At 41.4% G+C, this 24,516-nt stretch overlaps 1 protein-coding gene across 8 annotated transcripts in view; it reads right to left on the reverse strand.

Annotated features, from left to right (window-relative positions):
- fbrsl1 (fibrosin-like 1) overlaps positions 1 to 24,516 on the reverse strand; it is a 228,393-nt gene that overhangs the window by 13,818 nt on the left and 190,059 nt on the right. For all 8 annotated transcript variants that reach the window (XM_049763971.2, XM_049763970.2, XM_049763969.2 and 5 more), the window contains 3 exons: positions 17,056 to 17,104; positions 2,199 to 2,613; positions 1,350 to 1,606 (listed from right to left, as the gene is read on the reverse strand). In XM_049763971.2, coding sequence (XP_049619928.1) covers positions 1,350 to 1,606; positions 2,199 to 2,613; positions 17,056 to 17,104 — 721 coding nt within the window. The remainder of the gene's footprint in view (positions 1 to 1,349; positions 1,607 to 2,198; positions 2,614 to 17,055; positions 17,105 to 24,516) is intronic.

Raw genomic sequence — 24,516 nt, forward strand, 5'->3', positions numbered from 1 at the left:
AACTATTATATTATTATAACATTTTTTTACAACAAGGTGCAATACTGTAAATATGTTTTTAGAACTCTTATTATTGTAACATTTTTTTTTTTTTTTTAAAGGTACAAGTGTACTTAGTGCAATTGTGTGGGCACTCCCTGCCTTCTGCTTGCGTGTAGGCAATTTTGTACCATAATTCCTCAATTTAAAATTTCATTTTTAATTTTTTAATTTGGAAAAAAAATCTGTGATGTACTGAAACTGCGATAAATGAACCGCGATGTAGTGAGGGATTACTGTATTTGTTTTGTTTTACTTTTTCCTGATATTTATCATCACACCAACTGTTACAGCTTTCACACTTCTGAGAAGACTTGAGATGATGTCAGAGTACGTCTGTGGGCCAATGCTTCCATTTATTATCTACAACGGCATTTTCAGATGTTCTAGTTCATCTTGAATATGTTTGATGAGTTTGTGGTAAGGCTTCTCTCACTACATCCACTCATACTTTATGAACATGTTTACGTGCTGGAGCAAAAAAGAGCCATAAATTATTTCTCCAAAATTGAAATCATATAAGTCAAATGTCATGGTAAAATGAAGAATTTTGAGCCCGAGGCTCTAAATCCATTTCACATTACTTTTTTGTTTATATATATATTTTTTGTCTTTTTTATGAGTTAGAATTGATTTGGATTTTTTTGGTACTTACTTGCAACTTACCTCCAACTATTCCAAGTCATGGATAATAGAATAGAATACAGACATAATGTGCTGATTTACAATTTACACTCATGAAATTGACATTGTTCAATTTTACTGGTATTTATAGAACTTGTGTTTATGCTTAGGCCTGACAAAGAAAGGCTGTGGTTGTTACACGTAAAAGAATAAAGCTCCAAAGGAGGGAAGAAGTAACATTTGATGAGAACTACTCTCCTACCTTAAACTTGAAATAGGAATTAGTCTAAATGCTGAAGGTTTTAGGAGGTATGTGTTTAACCTAAATACATTTACAAGTAATCCACAAACTGGATGGTGGTAACTGGCTTACAAGTGCGACATTCAGGCATGAATTAAAGTACCTGTACTGGAACCAGTAGTTTTTGTTGTTGCTAAATGTACTTTTTTCTTCTTTTTACAATTTGATGAAGATTGCTGAAAAATTTCAATCAAAATCTAGACATGCATTGTCAGATTTTATTTTAGAAATATTTGCATGGCCTCAAAGCCCAAAAAGGTAAAAGGCATAACGTAACAGGGCACTGCTGTCAGTATTCAATGTAGTGGGATTATGTTTAAATATACTAACTAACCCCCCAAAGTAAACAGTGTTTTTATCTGTTGTGAGGCGTTTGCAATATTACCTGGGTAGGGGGTACCCGCAGGGTGCCCGGGCACCACTAAACTGTTGGTAGGTAAGGTTGGTGGTGGAGGCAGTGTGGCTGGGGTTGCAAACATGGCCGAATGGCGATGTGCCGGGCTCCGTAGGGAGGAATAGTGCGAGGTAGAGAGGTTGGCTATGGACAGAGGCAAGGTGGGGGCCGAGGAGGGCAGCCCACTGAGTGGGTGATGTTGAGATGGAGTGAGGTGGTGTTTAGGCAGAACAGGACTGCTCTGGTGGCTGAAGATAAAGGTGACAGAATACAAAGATTCAAGTTCAAATGTTTGATTAAATGACTTTACATTCAAATTAGTGGCATGATGCACTTCTGTGGAAATCGATAACATTTTCAATCAAATGATAATAGTGAGTTGACAAGAAAGATCATGCAATAAAGCCTCTTTCAGAGGTGAGGGAAGACTGCGCTGACATTTTAAAGGAGGAAACGGTTAAATGAAAAACAGTAAATCTTACACGGGTGGCTGAAAATCAATTTTGATGTGAAAAGTCAATATCGTGTGGTGAATGTGATTTTACAGTATCTCGCCGCTACAAAACACGACTTTGGAAAATGTTATGATTTTACTGCATTGCATGTAGCATTTACGAGGACAAAGAGAGAAATTGAGGCTGTAATGCACATGAAGTATAATGGAATAAGCTCATGACGCTTTTTAAAGACTTAAGGGTTGTTTCATACTGAGGGTGAAGAGCTCCACTAAATATATGATGCAGTTATTGTGTAATAATTTGGTCAGGTGATAAATGGACAATAAGAGCTTCTTGTCTTTGACACAGCTCTGTAACCAATTTGCACCTCATTAACACCTACCTGATGTCGTGGAGGTTGTACTGCAGCGGGTGGTGCACTTGATGGCTTAGGATTGGCCGGGCGTGGTGGGGATGTGGGGGTGGATGGATGCAGGGCTCCTGCTGTGAGTGTAGGTGAGGAGGGTAGAACTGGGGTGGTGCCCTCAGCAGGCAAGGGGAAGGGACAGGGGGTGGACCTTGCGGCTCCCTCTTGACGCCGAGAGGAGACGGGGTCAGGAGGCGAGATCGAGGAGGTTCCGGGGGCGCCGCAGCTGCAGCGGGGGCCGGAGAGCCCGTTGGCGCTGACGCCGGGGTAGGGCTGGGCAGCGGGGGTGCAAATGGCACCTCAATATTGTTCTGTTCCCGATTGCGCTGAAGACCAGACGCTTTGGTTGAGCTACAACTCTTAGACTCAAGACTCTCATTCGCTGGCACACCTGAGAAGAGACACAAAACCACTGTGAGAATAAAATGTATGAAATGAATGTAGACACATACTCGACTGATTATGCAAAAGGAATGCAGCTGATGATTGTTTGGAGAGATTTGCCAAGTCAGAGGTCAACAATGTACAATGAGAACTAACTCTGATTGTTGCTGGAGAACAAACGGCCTCCCCTAAAATGTCCCTCGATTTTTATAAGGAAGGACTTTTTTGTTACAATGTGGATGCAGAGAACCACACCAACGATGAGCAAAACTTAGTAATTTTGCTGATGCCCTCATGTCTCCTTTTCCAGATTCCTCATGACTCCCTCCTCTTTGGTTCTGTTAAGTGTTTAATCAGGTCATTTTCATGCTTGACTATAATCAGATGATCCAATTTCTCCTTGCTATCCAGTCAACATGAATAAATCACAGCTAATTAAAGTTAAATGTCGGCCCCTATTCGTAGCTTTGCTGAGCACACAATCAGGCATGAAATTATTATGTTTCGATTGTACTGCAAAGAGACACTGTGGCCTCACTGTCCACGTTTCTTTGTGTACCCGGATATGATCTTTCAGAAGATTTTGGAAATGGCATTAGAGCACTATGAGAACTGCCCTAGAACTGCTCCAGCGTGTTTTCACTCTTCACTACTGGCTCTTCAGCGAGCCTTTATAATTTGCACTCCAACAAATTATCTTTCTTAAATTGCTACAATTGAACACTAGAATTATCTACAATTCCAGCATGAGAAACATGCCATGTCTATACACCTTTCACTTTCTCATCATTACTAAGCCCTTGAATCATAATGAAACATGTGGCAATCTGATTAACCAAAAACAGAAAGCAAGTTTGAGACGGTAACATCAAAATTCTAATTGAAATTTCTTTTACGCATATGAACAAACTTTTTTCCTTGACAAACACAGCAAAACATCACGAGAACCAGACACGGATAGAGAATACGACTTTTCGCCTTGCTTATCCTCAGAAATGCTGCAGTTCTTTTCTCAGTAAGGGACTCGATTAAAATACTGCACAAGTACTCTCAGTGAGTATAACGATGCTAAATAGATAATTACAAAAGCAGTTCAGTACTTTGATTTTTTTTATGAAATCGTTCCACCCTCTCCCTTGCCCCTTACTATTCAAATATTCAAATAATGCAGAACTAAGACTACCTAAATTGTGACCATCTCAATAGAAATTCCGAGATCCAGGCTTACATCGACCCACATGTTATATAGGATATGGAGTGTGGAATAAAAGTAAGCTAAAAAAAGACATAATATGGCACATAAGTGGCAAAAAAAGCAAATATTCTTGGTCAAAATGTCTTTATTGGGAGATGTTGCCATGGCAATGTGATTTTCCATACACAATGCAAGGCGAGTATTAGAAAAGCAAGTCTCACCAGAAAGAAAGAGCTCTAATACTAATGTGAAGCCACAATGAGCAATGCAATATCGTAACGATGATTCTAATGCGGTCTAATAGAGGCAAGGAGGCACTTTGACCAATATAACCCTCATTAAAATCATTCTGCAAGTCAAGACACCCACAAACAGGCGGGGACAAAATTGAGTACAGACAAAAATGGGGCTACGGTTGTAACATTGCTCAACAATGCTCATGCGCTTATAGGCACCGTAAACTAAATTATTACTGCTAATATCAATCATCATTTCAAATATGGATAAAATTATCCCTGACATGTTATCATTTCAGGAGTAATCTGGAACAAATTAACGGCTACATTTTCTAATAACTCACAGCTAAACCAACTGTCAAATAGCACTCATAGGCTTTTGGCAAAGTAGTAAATTTGGCATTGTTCCATTTCTCTGTTTCTCTGGACAAGCACCTTCCTTGAGGTCATGTACTGATAAAACAGCAAACGTATTGCAGCCGACAGTTGTGCGATACAAATGCCGAATGAATTCTCTGTAAACCTAAGCAGCTAGCAGCTGGTAGGAGTGGGTAAAACAGAATGCCCTCCTGCCACAGTCACCTAAAGCCCTCCAGTGAGCTGGGCTAGCGCACTGAGGGGACAACGAAAAGTCCCTTGGGGAATGTTGCAAGCCTGCCCACCAGATGACTTCTCATGCTAGTATTGATCTTTTCATAGTTTTGCCAGGGCTGTGCACTTGGGAATTGGGCCTTTGCCCTATGTGCACGTGCCTTTTTTTGGAAGAGTATAGCATAGGGGGTTGCACGGGTGGGAAGATTAGGGGGACAAATGAAAGGAGCAGACGGACAACAGGCCATTGAGCTTCCCTAGAAATGACTAATGTGTCCAGCGGGAGACGTGAGCCCCGTGTTGCTTCACAGCTGTTCCAGCCTTCCACACCCTTCACTTGTGACCCCCTCTTATCCCTGCGGTACAGATGCACGAGCTTGCACAAATACAGGACAATGTTGTCTTTGCCTAAGCAAATTTTCTATCTCGAACGATTGAGAAAGTCCTGCGCCTTCAGTTAGACTTTGATAAGCCTGTAGCTATCATCAAGAATAGATCAATTTAAAGGTGTGCTGCCACATTCCATTTCAAGAACAAAAGGTCAAAGCCCCGAAGGGCAGTACTGCACACGAACACTCACCTGGCTTTGAATACCAAAATGGTTGCCTTTGAAAAGCATTCCTTTTGAAGCAATTTTCAATTTATTTCTAACACACACCTTACTACCTACAAAATGGACCCAACGACCTTACGAATAAAGCTGCAGGAGAATAATTATGTACCTCTGAATGAAAACTTTTACAAACCAAGCTGAGCATGCAAATAAGTGTATTCCATAAATCACTTGTCCACGGTTGACACCACGTTGTCTCATACAAAAGACAGGGAAACACAACCTATATGCAAATAGCTTTTCCCCCCCCTCGATTAGAAACGGCCATATGGAAATTATTCCTTTTGAAAAGAGAGGGTGAGAACACCGAGAGTCAAAAGAGGCTTAAGGCCACCGGGCCGTTCTCATTTAGTAGGCAAACAGGTGGTTGACTCCATTCATGGCAGCACTGATGAGATGAGGCCATGAGCGGACAGATATTTAAATCAACTGGGATATCGGCTTAAAGACGTTGCTGAATAGTATGTGAGAACTCACACTGCCTTGATCCCTACCCTGCCTGCTCTGGTTGGCAGAATATTTTAATGCTCCTTGATGGAGAAGCGCTTGATGACTTGGTTTATGCTCCTCGCTTGACATGAACTGCACAGAGCTCAGTTCCTAGAGTAGAAGAAGGCACGGAACTTCCCAGTCAGCACTAAACACTAAAAGACAGTCATATGAAAGATGTGTGTTCAGCCATAGGATTTAACATTACACGAACAGAGGGAATGAGCAACATTGATTGGCCATAATGCCAATATTGATATCAATAGAGAACTGTGCAATGGCCTGATTTCCTTCACACAATTTAATCTTCCTAAAGTGTCCCCAAGCTGATAACAAGTTGCACCAAGACAATGTTTGCAAATTACATTAATGGGACAATGGACAAGGAGGAATCTGGCCAAGATAGCTCAAGACAAGGGACAGCTGGGACATTTAAATTATTCCGCTGTCTTTCCACAGCAACTGACAAAAGGATACACTCCTTTTGTCAGTTGGCAGCAGAATGGAGACGGGTGTTAAGCTGTAACACGTTTACAGTCAAAGCCCAGGCATACATTAAGAATCCAATGTTCATTTTAGAGAGCTGGCAGCACAAGCTGGGCTGAATCCACTTTTCAGGCTCATATCAGATCCCAGTTCTAACTGTGACCATATGGTGCACAACACAGATGCCATCCACCTCTCATAGTGCATTTGTGGGAGGGGGCGGGGAATACACTTAGCTTGAGAGAGAGACAGAAAGAGAGTGTGAGAGAGAGAGAAAGAGAGAGAGAGAGAGAGAGAGAGAGAGAGAGAGAGAGAGAGAGAGAGAGAGAGAGAGAGAGAGAGAGAGAGAGAGAGAGAGAGAGAGAGAGAGAAGAAGAGGGGCGGAGATGTTAACTGTCCAAATCATTTTATATCATACACAGTCCAGTGGGTTTAAAAGCAAAGTTAAACCTTCATTAACCCTTGCTATGAAGTGTTGCAGACAAGCAATAAACCTTCACACTCCCTTCACTTGCCCGCTCAACCCTTAATCGCTGTCTCCCCCTCCCCCTGAAGGACAGTTTCCAGCAATGTTCATGTGTTCCAGGGACATCGGCATCAGTTTCAGCTTCCTATGAACATAGTCAGGTCGTCTGAGGTCAGTGGCACTAGGCTCGCCTAAATAATAGGGGTACATCCTCCAACTTTGAACAGAAAAGCACGGTTGGATGGTTGTTCAGCATGGCCCACCCTGTCAGCTAGGAATTTGACCCTATTGACTGTCACTGACCCCAGTGATCCCTCTTACCTAGAGGCCTCTGTGGGTTGATCGCCAGAGGCCAGGGAGATTGATGCCTGCTGAACCTTGGGGATACATTTGTTTTGAAAAGAAGGGGACTTTTCAGGAGTTATTTGTTAAATGCTAAAAACACTAGCTTATCATTTCATTAATTAGCATGACACGGGTGCCCAGTGGACTTGAACGCCGCGGTGACAGCTGTCTCAATTGATTATGACAATGGACATGGTCCTACAATTATGAAGGTGACTGGAGACAGCGCATGCCGCTTCTAATAAAGGACTTAACTAGAGCCTCCTGTGTCATGGGACACCGGTGGGAGGACAGTGGCAGGCTCCCTGTGTCTCCTATTCATTTAAAGACCTTTTCAGAATCTCTCCACAGGCTATTGCGGAGCACCGTGTGGGCTGTAGTTCTTCAGCAACGTGTCAGCTTTACTTAAGCTTTCATAACGCCTTAGCAGGATCACTTTGGTCCTCCACAGGAAAGCATCCACTATTAGCCCACCAGCTGGCTCACAATCCGCAAAGAACGCAGTAGGAAAAGGACAGGAAGAAGAAAGAATGATATGTAAAAGCTACAAAAAAGGGAGCCTTTACCTACAAGTCCAAGCAAAGGTGGAGAGGATGAGTGCTCAGCTATGTAAACAAATGTTGCTTTTCAGTCTTCCTTCGTGTATGAACATGTATAAAGCCCACATGCCACTTAGTGGATATAATATTATCTTTCAGTGCCATACTGATTACTTATCAATGGAAGGGAAATGGTTGGCTGAAAATCCATCAACAAATCCTAAGTGGCATGACAGTGGGCTGAAAGAGCCTGCGTGTTTTTCTTTTCCTCCTCCCACGTCTCCATTTTCACTCCATAGTCTGAAAGCAACGCAACAATTGGGAGCTGACAGCTCCAAACCATTCACTATATCTCGCTCATTGTTTTGACATAAGCAGGCATTGCAATTTAGTGCCAAAAGGAAGAGTGGAGCAGGATAAACACCGTTACGGACTTAGTGTTGAGTATCACAAGCTGTGCCTGAGCTACTCTTGTTTTTTGATGACTTTTGAAAGCGAGGAATGTAGACGTTACCATCCTTTTCAATAGTGTGTTTTTTATTTTTATTTTGGGTATTAACTAATTGAAGAAGGCAGCTAGTACTTGTTATGACTGATGTCTATTGCACAATACATTGACCATGGACATAAGTACGTATGTCACAGTATATTTCAATTCGGTGCAAAAACAGGCTCACAACCAGCGGGACTCTCTTACTCCGTTATGAGGAATTGACCGAGGAACTGATCAGAGAGAAAGCAGAGGAAGATCTAAAGCGGCCACTCTGATGATTTAAAAAATAAAATAAAATTAATATATATTTCGGAACAGGCGGCTCGGTGGAACACTGGGTAGCACGTCCGCCTCGCAGTTAGGAGGGTGCGGGTTCGATTCCACCTCCGGCCCTCCCTGTGTGGAGTTTACATGTTCTCCCCGGGTCCGAGCCCGCGTGGGTTTTCTCCGGGCACTCCGGTTTCCTCCCACATCCCAAAAACATGCTTGGTAGGCCGATTGAGCACTCCGAATTATCCCTGGGTGTGAGTGCGTGTGCGGATGGTTTGTCTCTGTGTGCCCTGCGATTGGCTGGCAACCGGTTCAGGGTGTCCCCCGCCTACTGCCTGTTGACAGCTGGGATAGGCTCCAGCACGCCCGTGACCCCCGTGGGGACTAAGCGGTTCAGAAAATGGATGGATGGATGGATAGATATTTCGGAACAAACGGGTTTCACAAGTTAGTGTTAAGATATTTTCGCATCTTTTGACAGCTCTGCGTTATCCCACATAAACGACCATTTGCAGTTTTGGATTTTAATGTTTGAGTGGGGTGCAAAATATGAATTTGGACTCACAAATTAAGATGCGAAAGTGCTTATTTTAAGGCTTGCTGCATGATGCGTCAGGGTTGTAGAAATTTGTAAGCCCCCCATTCTCTATCTTGATTGGCAAAAGAGAGAATGACAGAAACACTATAAAGGAGAAAGAGCTACAGGGACATGAATTAATCCAGCGAAATGGTGGGGCAGAGGGTGGTGTCAGGTAAGTGAACAGAAACGAGACCCAAACGTACTACTCTGAAAACCAAGTCAGATCAGTCGATTGATTTCAAGGGCACCATATTTCACCGTGATGTTCCAAGTGCGATGCTGTGAAGAATTGATTTGTGTGGTGGCATGCCAGTATGAAGAAACGTGTGAACATATGTGTGAGTATGGTCAAAGAGGGCAGGGTGCAAAGTAAAACAGAAGAACCCATTTCTGTGCAAGATGAAACATGTCGCCAGAAGAAAAAAAAAAAACACTCACACACACGAACACATAGCGTTTCTGACAAATGTCAAACTAGGCAAAGCGATGTCAAAACAAAAATAAAAAAACAAGACAAAACAAATTCGCTTGACATATTTCAGACAGCAGAAGACAAAACAACACTGAAAGCATTAGAGGGTTTCAAATGAAACCCTAGAGCGTGTGACTCACTTCATGAAACTGTGTCGAAGCGGAGATGCCACACCACATCAAACCTTGTAAACTCTTGTCAAAGCCTCCATTCTCTGTTTTGCTGCCAGCTCTTAGATTATTGTGAAGGTACGTGATGGGAGTGTCACACTTGAGAGTGTGTTTTAAGTACCATAAACTATCAAGACCCAGGTGGCCCATTCTGTCTGAAAAACAACACTGCACTTCTGAGACTCCAGTGGCACCTGCTACTGGGATTAGGTCAGCAATAGGCCAACCTGCCAGCAAATGATGCGGTAAGGAACCTATGACTCTTTGGCAGTTGCTGAGGGGTCAACATCCATCCATGGGAGATGTGATACCTTAAATGTTTTTGGAAAGTCCAGGATATTATGGTTTTCATGGTTTAACTTTATGGTACACCTGGCAATACAACCTAAGAGGAATGAAAGAAAATATGGCATCGGCCATCCTTTGCAGAAACAATTACTTTCTCTCCTCTGGGAAGTTGATGCACATGATTTCAAGTGTCTACTTGGCCAGAAGAACATTTGTATGGTCAGAGGTCACTGATGTTGGATGAGAGGCCCTGGCTTTCAATATCCAATGTACACATTCACTGCATTTAGAGATTGTTCCCCAAATTGTTCCCTCGAAGAGAGTCATCTTGACTGAATAATAGATTAATAGACAAAGCCACATGCACAAAGTAAGAAAGAGGGAGGACGAGAGGAAGATGAGAGAGTGAGAGCCATTTTAGATCAAACCCTCTGCTTCTGATTTCCATGATTCCTCTTTGCTTCCCAAAGCAAACAGCCTTGTAATCACACTCTTGCAGCAAAAATCCGACCCCCATGGAGGTTGGACCCTATGCTCTGTTGACTGGGGTATTACAGATAGTCCGAAGCCATAAGGGGCCCCTCCACCAAGGCCCAGAGCGGGGAATATAACGGTAGCCAAAAACAACACTAAAACAGATGACTGTTTGATTATTGTAGGAGACCACACGGTGCATGCTTTTTTAAAGCCTTCCCTGAACTGGCCAAAATGGAGGCCCCTGTGTCTGAACGAATTACCACCTAACCTACTTAACAAACACAAGGATGATTAATTATGCATTTGCCAAGTGAAATATGGACGAAACATAAGCTCTTTCTCTGTGTAGCATGGGGGCTGACTATTTTCTCCATGGTTTAAGTTCAGGCCTTTGGCTGGGCTCTGCAGTAAACCTTCCCTTACCCCCCCCCAACACACACACAGACAATTTAAGTCCAAGCCTGTGGTATTGCTTTCAGACTGAGTGGCTCTGATAGTCTACTGACAGAAACGTGAATGTTAATGTTACAAACCGGAAAGGTGTAATGCTAGGCGCTAGGGAATACTAAACAAACAGTGAACAACAACCACCCATCTGGAGATACTTGGAAAGTATGTTATGGACAGGCTGGTGGAATGTCTGTTTGATTAGGGATCTGCTCGCTGGGTTCCACTCCTTTCCTGATGCCTCTTTGTCACTGACTTCTAACGTATGGGTTTCGTCATAAAATCTAAAGAAATGTATACCCTTTCTGTTCAAGCCAATGTTTTTCTAATTTGGAGTTTGAGAAGAGCAGATTAACATTTTCATATCATCGCAAGTATGTCTTGGCTGACACTAGTCCCTTTGCCAATTATTGAACATCATCCAAGCACTGTGTTTGGCCACAATTTCCCACCATCTGTCTACATAAATGGGTGTTGAGGCTTCATCTGCACCACTTAACACAAATGATTTTAAAACGTGCACAGCAGAAAATACAACTTGAAAGTAATGTGTAGGGAAAACCCCATCTTATGGAGTGGAGTTGTATAATCAAGACAAAACATTAAAGCGATCACAGGCAACACTTTACATGTAAGGCCTGACAGCAGTGATAAGACAGATACTGGTCATGTATTCTTCCAAGTAAACAATGAATGCTTTCTCTGCTGTAGTTGGCTGAGCTTCAACTGAGAAGTAGAAGGAGAAAGAGGATTAAGATGTGACAGATGATGTGCAGAGAGCTCGTGCTCTCTGCAGCTATCCTTTCTCAATTCTCCTCTATCTTTGCATACAATCCTCCAAAAGAAGCAGTGTTCTATTCATTTTAGCAGGTGGCACTTGCGTGTTTACATGAAGTCCTTTCTTTCATAGCAGTGTAGCATCAACTCCATGAACAAGCCTAATGTCTCTGAATGGATGGATTTAAGCAGCGGGGAAATGTAATACAAATACAAAAAATATATATATATTGTTTTTTTTGTTGCAACAATTCATTGTTGCTTCACACAAGTTAATCAGTTTCACTCCCAAGTTTCATTAAACAACCTGGACTGATCACCTGTTAATTGAAAATCAGATACAGTGACCCCTTGACAGGAATGAGCCCATCTATGAGTTTTTCAAGAAACAATGCTGTTGTTCAGCTCATTTTTTTTGTTTTTTTTATGCACGAGCATAAAGCAGGACTAGAGTTGTGTGAGATGGTTTCCTTCTGGGACACAGCAATTCTAAAGATTTGCACAATGTTATGTTAAAACAATTACTGGTAACGACTTCTCAATTTCAAAACTCATTGATAAATTTGATAATCGATTAGTTGTCGATTAATGAATTAGTCCATCATTAATCTCAAGGCACTGTTGTTCTGTATGTACAGCAATGTAGCTAGATTAGTTCCTTCACACAGGTCACAATCGCTACAAGTTCGCCTAAATATGTTCATGGCTCGTTATTGTGTAATTACGCTTTCTCCACAGCTAAATGTGGATCTATATAACAATCGATAAATACACCGCCACACAGAGGCCTAATCATTTTCCCTTTTTGTCACCCCTCTCTGTCACAACAGCTGATCACAGTGTACAGGTTTAGATGGAGGACAAAGACTGATAGGAGTAACTGACGGGTGTCAAGTATTCTGACATGTAATACCTAACAGCCACTGAAATAGATTGACCTGACTGACGTCGTGACTCAATCCATTATGACCCAGTACACTGAGCAGGGGTTAAGTTAATAAACTCATGCACACAACTGCAACGTCTCTAGTACAGTATATAAGAATAGGATATAGTAATGAATGAATGAATGAATGAATGAATGAATGAATAAATAAATAAATAAATGAATGAATGAATGAATGAATGAATGAATGAATGAATAAGGAGAATGCATTTGAATAATGTACTGTCGCCAACCTGCTGGTGGATTGTTGCAAGACTGTGATCGTTTTTTTCCTTAGTGACCCTGAAGGTATTTGTGACTGATTGGATGAGTGCATCGGGAGGTTCAGAAAGAAGAGTATTGCCGTGTACCTGCTGGAGGCAGCCTGACGGTAGAGAAAAATGTAAGTCGGATATTTTTGTTCAGTTCTGACAATAGGAAGAAGAACTATTCCAGTCTTTTCTAGGAGGATTTGATTTGAAGGTTTTTGAATGACACTCGGAAATCCCTAAGATATTGTGGGTTGACCTAGAGTCTAAAGCCACTGTGGTGAGGAATCCATAGTGGAGAGTGAGCCCATAGATTAGCTTTAAGCACTTGCCTTCAACTGAATTTAACTTTGGACACCTCACCTCCTCTACCAGTTCATGCTGGAAGATGAAACACCGAAGCCTGCACTACAGCGCCAGTGGCAAAAGGAGATGGACAGCCATTTAAAAATGGCCAATGGAGCAAATATTACCAATGACCTCTTCCTGATAAATTATTGTCAGTTTTCGGAATGCATCAGTTTGTCTATGTTAAAACACTTTGGGGAGTTTGTTTGCCCAACATGTCTGCTCTGAAGTAATCTTGCCCATCAGCCCACACTTTCTATCTACCTTTGCTCTATTCTAACTGGATGAGGCAATATAAAAATGGATTAGTTGGTCAAGAGGTCATCTTCCATTCAGTCTTTAATAGATGAGAGGCTGCAAAAGGTGAATCATGACCACTGAGGTTAGTGAAACATTACACTGACCTGGCCAGGGGAGAGCTGCTCCTACGAATACAAACATGCTCTCTCATCTACTTCAATATGCCTGAGTTGCTCTCAATCCCCCTGCACCTGACCTTGCTGCTCCCTTTTTACTATCCCTACTCTGTTCTCTAGCATTCACAATCCAAACGGTGAAAATGGCATTTCATTTTCCTGAAAGCTTGAGCTGCAAAGAAAGGAGGAATCAGATGAGTGGGGGAGACCATAACACGTTTATTAACATGTAGCAAACGTTTATGTTCGAACAAAGGCCATATACCCGCAGATAGGCAGTCGATTCGACACAGAGACCATGGATATGCCTTTTTTTTTCTTCGTTGTAAATCCAGAAAAAAACAAAAACTTTGCCAGTTTTCAGAACCAACTAGTTCGCATTTTTTAAAACTGCTCTTAAAAGTACACTACTCGCCTCTCTAAAATTGTTATTTTCTGTCCATAGTCTTTGGTCTACGAGACAAAGTCTTGAATTCTTCCTGTAAATAAGAGGCTACGTCAGGCAGAAAAGAATGCCTTGCACAATTTTTTGAACCGAGGTATGTCCGTTAAACAAATGGACATCTGTCACACTGACAGGCATGAAATCTGAAATGAGTCCTCATACACAGCAGTTACTCAGCTTTCAACTCTCATGTGCCCTCTGGAAGATGTCAGCTGAGTCAGATGTGCATGATGGCATTTGTGTGCATCTCCCTCACCTCTCTCTCCTTTGTCCCATTCTTCTAATCCAGTATGTGTGGGCCGGTAAGTTTAATGGAAACAATTTATTAAGTCCGGCTTAAAATGCCATCTGCAGTTAAGCCTCCCAAAGCCGCTAAGCTCCCGGTTTCACCCCAGAGCTTGCTGTGTTCACGCTTACTGTAATGCTCTGTTTAAAATGAGCACAACGGGTCAAAATTAATCAGGATTACAAGGCCACAAATCCACTTCAGAGATAAGTTTTCTACCAATTTTTCTCCACCACTATCCCAAGATGCCCTCGGTTTTACTGTTGTCGTGACCATGTGTAGCATGTGCAATATCGGAGCCATGCGAGCATTAACATTATCACTGAGACTATCCCCCAATGTTTCTCAGGACATCTGCTGGTGATAAAGACATGGTTTAAAAAACATCACAAGATTCCATGAGTCCCACAAAAAACGGCACTTAGCCTCATTGTTAGCAAAGCATTTCGTGGGGCCCGCGAAGCTGCTGCTTCTCATTTATGTTCCACCACCGACAACATTCAACACGGTCAGAAAAAATTCCAAGTGTTCCTTTCAAATTTTTGGCCACTGTAAGGTAGGTGATAACTTCCTATCACTTCCAAAGGCACACCCTTGTGAAATGTTAGGCCTTGAAGTGAAGTGCATACTGTATGTATGTATGTATGTATGTACGTACGTATGTATGTATTGTATGTATGTATGTATGTATGTATGTATGTATGTATGTATGGAGCCTTGTACTTACTCTCAAGTACGTTTCGCTTCTCATTCACCTTTGAGCAAGTGAAAACAGTCAACTGAAATACAATACAATAACAAAAGCCCCTTGTTCCATTACATACTTTAAGTATGGCATACTCCTGATATCCATATTTGACCGTCAGTTAAGAAAAGGAAGGTAACCAAAACACCAATTAATTTTACTTGGCTTCTGCTTCCGCATAATGAAGAGACAAAATCTAGAAGATAATGTGTAAGCCTTTGGGTAACAACACCCCAAGAGAATGGTTTTCTTCCTCTATTAGTTTTTCACTACAGCAAGTTGTCAAAAGACTAACAGCTGAAATGATAAAAAGTCAATAACATGAGAGACTGAGGCTATGATGTCCGGCCCCAAACCAGCATCCTTGAACGTAAATACGGGGTTTTACAATGTTGGTCTGTCTCATTAGTCAAACAGAATATGGACTTCGGAACAGTACAGGTTGATCCCACTTGTTTGCACGCATTGCTGGGAATAAAAATAAAGTTCACACAATTCAGAGAAGCAAGCAAAGCAAAGCAGGTCACCTTACCTTGGAAACTGTTAGATAAACATCACATCATTAAATATGCATTTACTGTATGCCATGGTTATGAGTATCTATCTATCTATCTATCTATCTGTCTGTCTGTCTGTCTATCTGTCTGTCTGTCTGTCTGTCTGTCTGTCTGTCTGTCTGTCTGTCTGTCTGTCTGTCTGTCTGTCTGTCTGTCTGTCTGTCTGTCTGTCTGTCTGTCTGTCTATCTATCTATCTATCTATCTATCTATCTATCTATCTATCTATCTATCTATCTATCTATCTATCTACATACATTCACATATACATACATGATCGGAGTCACAATCGCAAGCGAATAATGTCAGTGTCCTTATCCAACCTTTTGTGCACACAAGGATTCAGGATTTCATATGTTTCAGGTTGACACTGAAAGTGTATGTGATGGAGAATGGTTTTGCATTTGTGTGTGCATGTAGTTCACAGCAGAAAATACACGCTCAAGTAAATGCATCTCTCATTTATATTTTCATTGTGAAAGCTTGAGTCAGAAAGAAAAAAGTTGCCATCAATCATCTAAATTGAAATTACAGTATGTTTTACCTTCTGATAAGGAGTTTTACTGGCCTGCTGTTAATGAAAACAAACAGTGACACGCAAATGCTGTAAACAATCGGTTTCTCGTGGAGCCATTTCATTGCTTTAGACGATCAACCAACCATGGAAAACAATGACTTTCATTGTTAATGGGCTTTTTGGAGCTAAGGTATGAACATTCTCCTCAACATTACATTACAAGGATGGCGCAAACGAAGCTGTACAACAAGAGCTGCGAGTGTGTTCCAGCACTTTTATCAGTGTACAGTTTAAATAGAGTCTTGCTCAGGCTTAAGATGCAAAAGATTACAATATATTATTTTTGTTTGGTTTATTATGACCTTGCCTCACAATGTAGGTTTGCTTAAGTGTAACAAAACACAAGGAATCATTTTAATCCATATATGATTCCTTAAGGTTGAAGGAAAAGAAAAAGAAAAAAAATAGGGACCAGTGTTGGAAAAAACACGCCTTACTAAAATCAGATCGAAAGTCCAAACATTTTGATCAGACATCCTCAGCCTTTAACAATTTAACAATTCAACACCTCACTCAAACTTGGTATCTACGATTGAAGTTTGTATTTCGTGCATTGCAGTGGCAAAGCACGTACTGGCAAATACACACAGCCTGAGCGTCTGAAAGAGCTCTCGTTTCCTTTGGCATCCATTATGGCTCAGGCCTGCTGTCGGAGAGCTTGTATTGCCTGAGGGGAAGTTCCCATTTGAGGGAGCATGTGGCAGAGAGGCTCTAAATCCCCTCTAATGAACCAATATGTAAGAGGGCTAAGCCTCTGGCAGTGTCAGCAAGGAAACACCACTCCTCACCCTGGCAAAAAAACGAAGGCATTTGCATTTGCTCAGCTCTGTTTATGCTCCTATTTAAATCTGAATGTTAGCTGTGGGATTTCATAGGGGAGAAGGATTTACATGATTTCGACAGTGACGTAAACCCAGGAGGGGAAACAGACAAAGAAGTGGGCTCCTACCTTTGGGTGTGGTGGGAGAAAAGAGCTTCTCTGATCCTACGTCAGACACCTGCAAAAAGAAGAGGCAGTGCTTTAGCAGATTAGTTCACTCAGATGAATCAGTGGCAAACTTCAGTCAACCCTCACTTAGATAATTAGTTTATTCACCAAAACCCTAATCCTGAGTCTTATTCAGGCACAAATATGGTTTAAGTGGTCAGAATTTTCCAAAGAACACTCCCTGTGTACCTGATGGTCCCTGACTTGCTTTTGGTGAGGTAACATTAGGTGGCACTGTTGAGCCACCTGGAAAAAAAAAGTAATGCTATAGTCAGATAGGCAGCTATGCTGCATCATCATGGTTGAAATGCAGGAAGCTGCTCAAAAATCTTTCTTTCTGCACATGACTGGATATATCCAGTAATTAAATTTTATGCAACTGATCATGCAATCCAATATCAATCACAACATCCCAGACTATCACACAATCTGTTAGCATATCTTCATGTTGCAGTCAGTCAAATGCATGGTGTCAAAAAAAAAGCAAAATCGTCTGACTATGACTTAATATTCAAAATGTGAAGACAATATTCCCTTCAAGTTGACATTGAACTACAATGTTTCATAAACGGTCCTGTGCATCAAATAAATTGATTATACCTAATTCACACACACATCTTCCATGCCAATTTAAAAAATAGTAAATAAAAAAAAATATCCCAGCTGATTTTGTGATCATATTCATTGACTCTCTTTACACAAACACTCCTTTCAAATGGCTGCATATGTAAAAGGTAGCATATGTTCCACTCATCGGTTGCAAGTGTCCTCAACTGCTGTGCTTGTATTTTACATACTAGCACAAAGGGAACATATGTAACAAATGAACAATGAATCAGAGTACTAGAGGGACAGACACAGAGAGGGGAGGCAAACAATTTTGTAAACACAGATGGCTGTCCTTGGCATCCCTGTTAGTTTTTCACAAATGTTTTGAGGGTGTCCTCTTCAACAATTCCCAATTTCTCCTACACTGTCACTTGTGTTGCTTTTCTCCACAGTGCTTGTCTCTGTATGTGTTTTGTCTCAGTGCTAACCACCACAGTACTCAAAATAAAGCTGTGTGAAAGCAACGCTTTGTTTTGCTCCATCTAACAGGAAATGTTAACAGAGGGCGACAATGCAGTTTTCAGTTAAATTACTGCCTTACTTAGTCATATCACAAAGCCAAGTTTAAATATTTTCAACAGGAAGAAAAGGGAAACAAAAATAAATTACGATGGCGACAATGACATTTACAATTTTCATGATTTGAGGGCGCGTGTCTAAAATTTGACATTCAAACCTGTTTCTCAGTACGGTCAGAGACTACAGAGGGGGAAAAAAATTGTTACGCATTGCCTGCTTTCATTCTTCCAGAACCAGGGTGCCAGGTTACAACACAAGCTCTTTGTTAACTTTGGATGATGTTAAACATACCAGTACTGAGGATCAGCACTAAAGTCGCAACTTCAACCCTGAATCATGGACCCGGAGGATCCTAGCAGGAAAAATATGGGCTCAGATTGGAATGAAGGTTGTCAAATGGACAAAGGGGCTGGCCAAGAGACATGGTAAGTCCGTGAGGGTAGGGGAATGCCAGAATTGACAAGAGTTAAAATAAGTGTTTTGACTGCAGTGGCTATCTTGAGAGCACTACAGACATGACAAGTAACTGTGACAAAGTTAACCGTACAGTGCATGAGTTTGCAGTTACTTGTTTTTAATTGTAAATAGATTCTAAACAACATCATCAACCACCACTTTGACTTTATTACTTTGCTTTGAACCCGCCAAGACTACATGAGTCAGTTGTACTATAATTCACAATTACAAGGTCGGCTTACAAAAGCGTGTTTAAAAAGGCATGTCAAAACACAGCCTTCATTTGGCCTGCTGCTGTTTTTGGAGATCTCTGCGTGTCAAGTTGACTTTTTCTCCAAGCTGATAATTGAAGCAGCTTGCGGTTGCGGTGAACAGGGTTAATGGATAACAAATTCTTCTCACTCGCTTTGTTGCCATTAAAAACAGAGGGTTGGGGTAGATGGCAGATTTTGGTATTAGGAAAAGGAGACATAAATAGTTCAGCTTTTTTTTTTTTTTGGGTAGGAAAGGTAATTTACCCATTTAAAAACACTAATGGGGAATATTTAAGCCACATTGCCTGCGAGCCAAAAGTCTTTGGAGTTGGCTGCGGGAAGCCTGACCTTTTTGTAGGCCGTCTGCTATTTAGGCCTGGGGCTTCAGGGGTCTGGCCTCCTCTCTCGAGGGCCGTCAGCAGGCTTCAGCTTTCCTTCCCCGTTCTATTCATTAGCTGTGCTTTATGATTCAGCTTCCTCTGAGCCACACAAGAGCTCCCTGAGGAAAGAGACTGCTGGAGAGGGATGAAGCTGAGGGAGGGGAGCAAAAAAGCAAGAAGGAGGTCATAGGGCCCAGCCGAGGCCCAGCTCTCAGCAGCTGTGAAAGCCTCCTGTTTCCTCAGCAGGCGTGAAAGGAAAAAAAGTTGGGGGGGCAGCAGCACGGGAACTGGGCCAGAAAAGCAAGCATAAGTGCGCTAACTCGTCTAAGTGCCACAAGCTGAACTATAATTCCAAGATTTAGTGATTGCCAAATTACATTGCCGCTTGTTTCTAAAAATCCCCCAACTTCCCAGAATACCTCTGACTTATTGACAGCATAAATGTCTTGATAATAGCAGTTAGCAGAGGTTAAGTTTTACTAGCCATCTGCTGACAAGAAGCAAGTGGTGGTACGAATAATGGAGGGGCTGAGGCGGGGACTGGATAACGTGTATTGAAAAACATTGCAAGCTAATCAATTTCGACAATCTGACACATGCCTAATTGTTTTTTGGAAGTATTAAACCACTTTCATTCAGCATTATTGCACAGAGAGCTGACTGAGCCAGGCGAGGCAGACATTGAGGGAAGGCGGTATAATCACTTGAATGACCTTCAAGGCATGAATTTATGAAAGGCATTGATCAGTTAAGCCCGTGATTTCTCTAAGACAGGAAGGTCAGCAATTACCCAGATTCAATTAACCCCATTTCCTAAAAACTGCTGAGAGACTCATTTATCTCTCCACCGAAACTTGCTTTATATTACATGATACTGAGGATTTCCATCTATCTTGCAAGCACAGCATGTATTGGAGCTGTGATTATTACCTCCAAAAGGAAGCCAGTCAGAGTTTGGATAAAAGTAGACTAAATAAAACCAAGCATGTACACCTTTTGCCCTCCCTCTCTACTCCAGACACAATTTTTGGCAGAGTTATAGCCACAGCTGGCATAGGAAAACAAAGAAACGTTTAGTCGTGTTAATGTGACAGTGACCATAGTTTACACTCATTTGACACATGTACAGTATCACTGACTTCAATAAAGTAAGTCATGTTCACTAATTAACGTGTACCCGTGGAGGTCCCACATTGAGGTCTTGTCGGGGAAAGGGAGCAATAGTTTGGTCAATATCTGGAGTCCCCATTTTAGTGTCTAGTCTTGTATTTGCCAAAATAACCTCCCTCTCTACTGTTTAACGCACAGAGCCATGTTGGAACGGGTGACGTCATGATGTTGACAGGGGCATCACTTTCCCTCACCACCTGATATTGAGTGGATTGCTTGCCTAAGGGTGGAAATCTTTTTTTTTTCCCCACTCGGTGACTTTAATAAGCCGCCATATGAGAGAAAAAGTCCACTGTATGCCAAGGAAGCCGCCGAGTAAACTCGACAACGCTGCTACCGCAGCACCTGCTTCCTCGTTCGGCTTGAGATGTACCCAAAATCCACACGGCCCGGGCAGTAGACAACAGTTGTTCTCCCAATTTTGCAGTGTCTGTCTGGAATGCCGAGTTTGATTACAAGTATATACGTCTGTCTGTTCTATCTGTTAGTTCTAGCGACTGATAGTAAAATCACATACTATCAGTAAAAGTAGGCGAGGCCTTATTTTCTGTGTTCTTGTGGGTGTATATCAGTGTTTCAGTAAACACTTATCAGCACCCACTCAGAGCACCCTCTACGACTGTCATCTTTAACCCCAGACATTCACAATTTTTTTTTTTTTGCAATAAACACCCCATTAGCCCACAGCTCCAGGCCAGCAATGGAAGACACCAAATTAATTATCTCGCTTGCATTTGTCCTCTCCACTGTTCCAGAAAACTCAATGACCTACCAAGCGGTTGTTTATTATACATTTCAGCAGGTCTTTACATTCCCAGGGAAGGGCAGCAAGCATCGGCCTTACATGCAATTTCAACCCGGCATCAACAATCTCATCACGGTTGCCTGTGTGCCAGAGCAGAGGTGGGCTAGCAAGATGGCAACCCCCCAGCAAGTAGGATAGGATGTACAACATAAAGAGCAAAAAGACAAGAATCTCCTACGCAACTGTCAGCCAATAGATACTCGCCTCAAGTGTAGCATCATTAAGATGATAATGAATTCCATAGTGATCATGGACAATACACTGGTTTCCCTCTGCACACATAAACATCTTTACGCTTAGCTAAAGGTGGCATTTTTACAGCCACCTATTATAGTGTGTGCAGAACAGCAGAGCAGACAAATAGTCTTCGCTTTTGCCTTAGCAACAGACTGAGTAAAATGAATGGTGTGAAAGAAGCTGGTAGTCAGGGGGCAGGGGCTTGAGTTTTTTTTTTTTGTAAAATACTACACATCCTCTTGCTCACCTTCCTCTCTCCCCGGGCCTTGCAGTAGTTGCTAGCGCTTATCAAGGTCGCCTGTCTGTTTTGTATACAAATTAGCAGTCTATCAGGGGAACACAAAGGCCTGTTTCATCTCGCTGCGCTGGACAGAGAGGGTCACAAATCAAAACTGCAGAAGGCCCACAGCCAGCACTAACCAGATAAGAAATGAAAGAAATAGGACAAAATCTATTACACTGAAGAGGATCCCGACCAGGGGAAATTATATGCAAGCGTATCTGCATGCACACACATGCAAGCGTGATGCTGTTGGGCAGATAAATATATGATTTTTATTGTATGCTGTACAGTACTGAAAAACGTGAAATTAGGAGACACAAATACAGTCAAACCTCTACATACTAATTTAATTTGTTCCGGGACCTACTTCATATGCTGAAATATTCTTATGTTGGATCAAATATTCCCATATGCATAAACTGAAATTCTTTTAATTCGTTCCACAACCAAAAAAACAATGATAACTCCTTAATAAATACTGCTGATAATTACAGAGAGCTATAAAACAAATTACATCAGAGAAAAAAGTTACAAAGAAATAATCAATAAAAAGTTTTTTATTGTCACTGTACCTTAGACACGCTGAGAGGTTTGACTGTATTAACATGAAAAGCGGACTTTTTGTTTTTCCTGCTACATAGTACTATTGGAGCTGTGTGATAACTGAGATTTTCGTATCGATAGACACCAAGTGAATTCGGGCACCTTTAAATATCATCCTTTGCGTAAATTAAACTTTCTCTTCTTCCTTGAGTTCTAAACCATGCGTGCCATAATATCTTCAATGTTGTTTTAAATTGCAATGTAGAACATAGTAGTAATCTGCATATTCAAGTCAAGTCAAGTCAAGTCAAGTCAGGTCAGGTCAAGTCAAGTCAAGTCAAGTCAAGTCAAGTCAAGTCAAGTCAAGTCAAGTCAAGTTTATTTGTATAGCCCTAAATCACAAGCAGTCTCAAAGGGCTTCTCGTAGACAAAAATTGACAATTATTCTCAAAGCATCCCCTGAGCTTAAGCTCCCAAAAGGGCAAGGAAAAACTCAAAAAACCCCTACCATATTCTTAGTCCCCCACTCTCTTAAAATTCCTTTTGTCCAGACACCACCTCCTAGCTTGTTTTGACTCCATTCGTTAAATAAGCTAATCAGTGCAACCTTATTTAGCATTGTTTTGGTTTTATTTCTGCACTGCCCATCAGAGATAACACAAGAGAAATTGTGCACTCTGCTTGCAGGTAGTTTACTTGCATTTTAACTTCAAGCTATTCTCACTCAGTCAGTATATTTTATGTTTTGCCACAATAATAAACACCTGGTAGATGGAAAAGCTCAAACAAAGCATAAAATGACTCTTAACATTGAAAGTACACCCTGTAAATATAATTATTTGAAAATAACTGAAATGATACAAATGAATGTAACTTGCTGTTTAGTTCAATGCGATACCGATTCTCACATTAGTATCGATTCGATTCTATGGATATTTGGATCCATCCGCACAGCCCTAGTGTAGGTCGTACATCTTACATTATTGACATTTCAGTTTTACGCTGGCCAGTATTTTTACTACTTATTTGTACGTTCATTGCAAAAAAAAAAATCTTAAGTAGGACAACAACAATTTGTAATATCTCATGAACATAATGAAGATTTTTTTTTAAATTTATATACTGGATTGACATTGTCATTATATCTCCAACACTCTTAATTGAGTCATCGGGTTGACTGACTAACACAATCTGAACCCCACCCTCAGTTACTAACAACTAACGTTTGCAAGATTTTAAGGCCAGCAAGCTCCCACTGTCCTGTGAAGTGTTAATATGTTAATGTTAAAGCCAAAACAGCTGCTAAGGGCTCTCATTTAGTCACAATGCGATGGAGCACAGACTAAATTGCATAAAAAGTCATCTCAACTATCGTGACTCCTGATCAGAATCAGAATCACCTTTATTGATCCATTTATGTCAATTAATCCAACACTAGAGCCAAAGCCGAACCATAAAATCCTTTTTATTTTTCTTATATATGTCGAGTGGAGAACTCTCTGTGGAAACAAAAGAATTAAAAATAATCTTAGTATTACATGAAAATGTATACACTCTATAACGCACCAAAACAAGTGCCATGTTGACGTAACCATCAGGCAGCTTCAGCCAATTGAAGTCCTTCCCGGAAATGGAAAAAATATACATTATATAAAGTTTATCAAAGACCACAACTTACATATTTTTATCGGTATTGCGCCTCTTGGCATACCAGAGTTCTCTGTGGAATGTGTGTGTCTTTTCTTTCTAATACCGTAAATATGTGCAAGCAATGATAAGAACCACAAGATATCTCCCTAGGGAATCAAGGAGCCGTCTGGCATCATTCTCAGGCACTGGAACTGAGAAAAAAAAAAAGCGATAGCTTGACTAGCTTGCCAGTCCAGGTTTCTCAGCAGCTGAGATAGCAGATAGCGCATCACTGGTCCTGACTGGCTGGTAAAACAGCTACACGACCAAATCACGGCTCAATTGGGGCAGCTGCAGGGAGCTCGGATTGCACAGGTCACACTGTCCTAATATCCAAATCATCCACTTGTTGTAAAACCTTTACCCTCAGTGTCAATGTGGTTGACAGACAAACCTTTTTGGGTGGTTATTGTCTGAGAAGCAGGATAGCAATACGGGGAAAATGATTTACAAAGCCAGCTTTCTTTGGTGCACTCA

The sequence above is a fragment of the Syngnathus scovelli genome, chromosome 3 (assembly GCF_024217435.2).
Source record: "Syngnathus scovelli strain Florida chromosome 3, RoL_Ssco_1.2, whole genome shotgun sequence".
NCBI classification, from domain to species: Eukaryota; Metazoa; Chordata; class Actinopteri; order Syngnathiformes; family Syngnathidae; genus Syngnathus; species Syngnathus scovelli.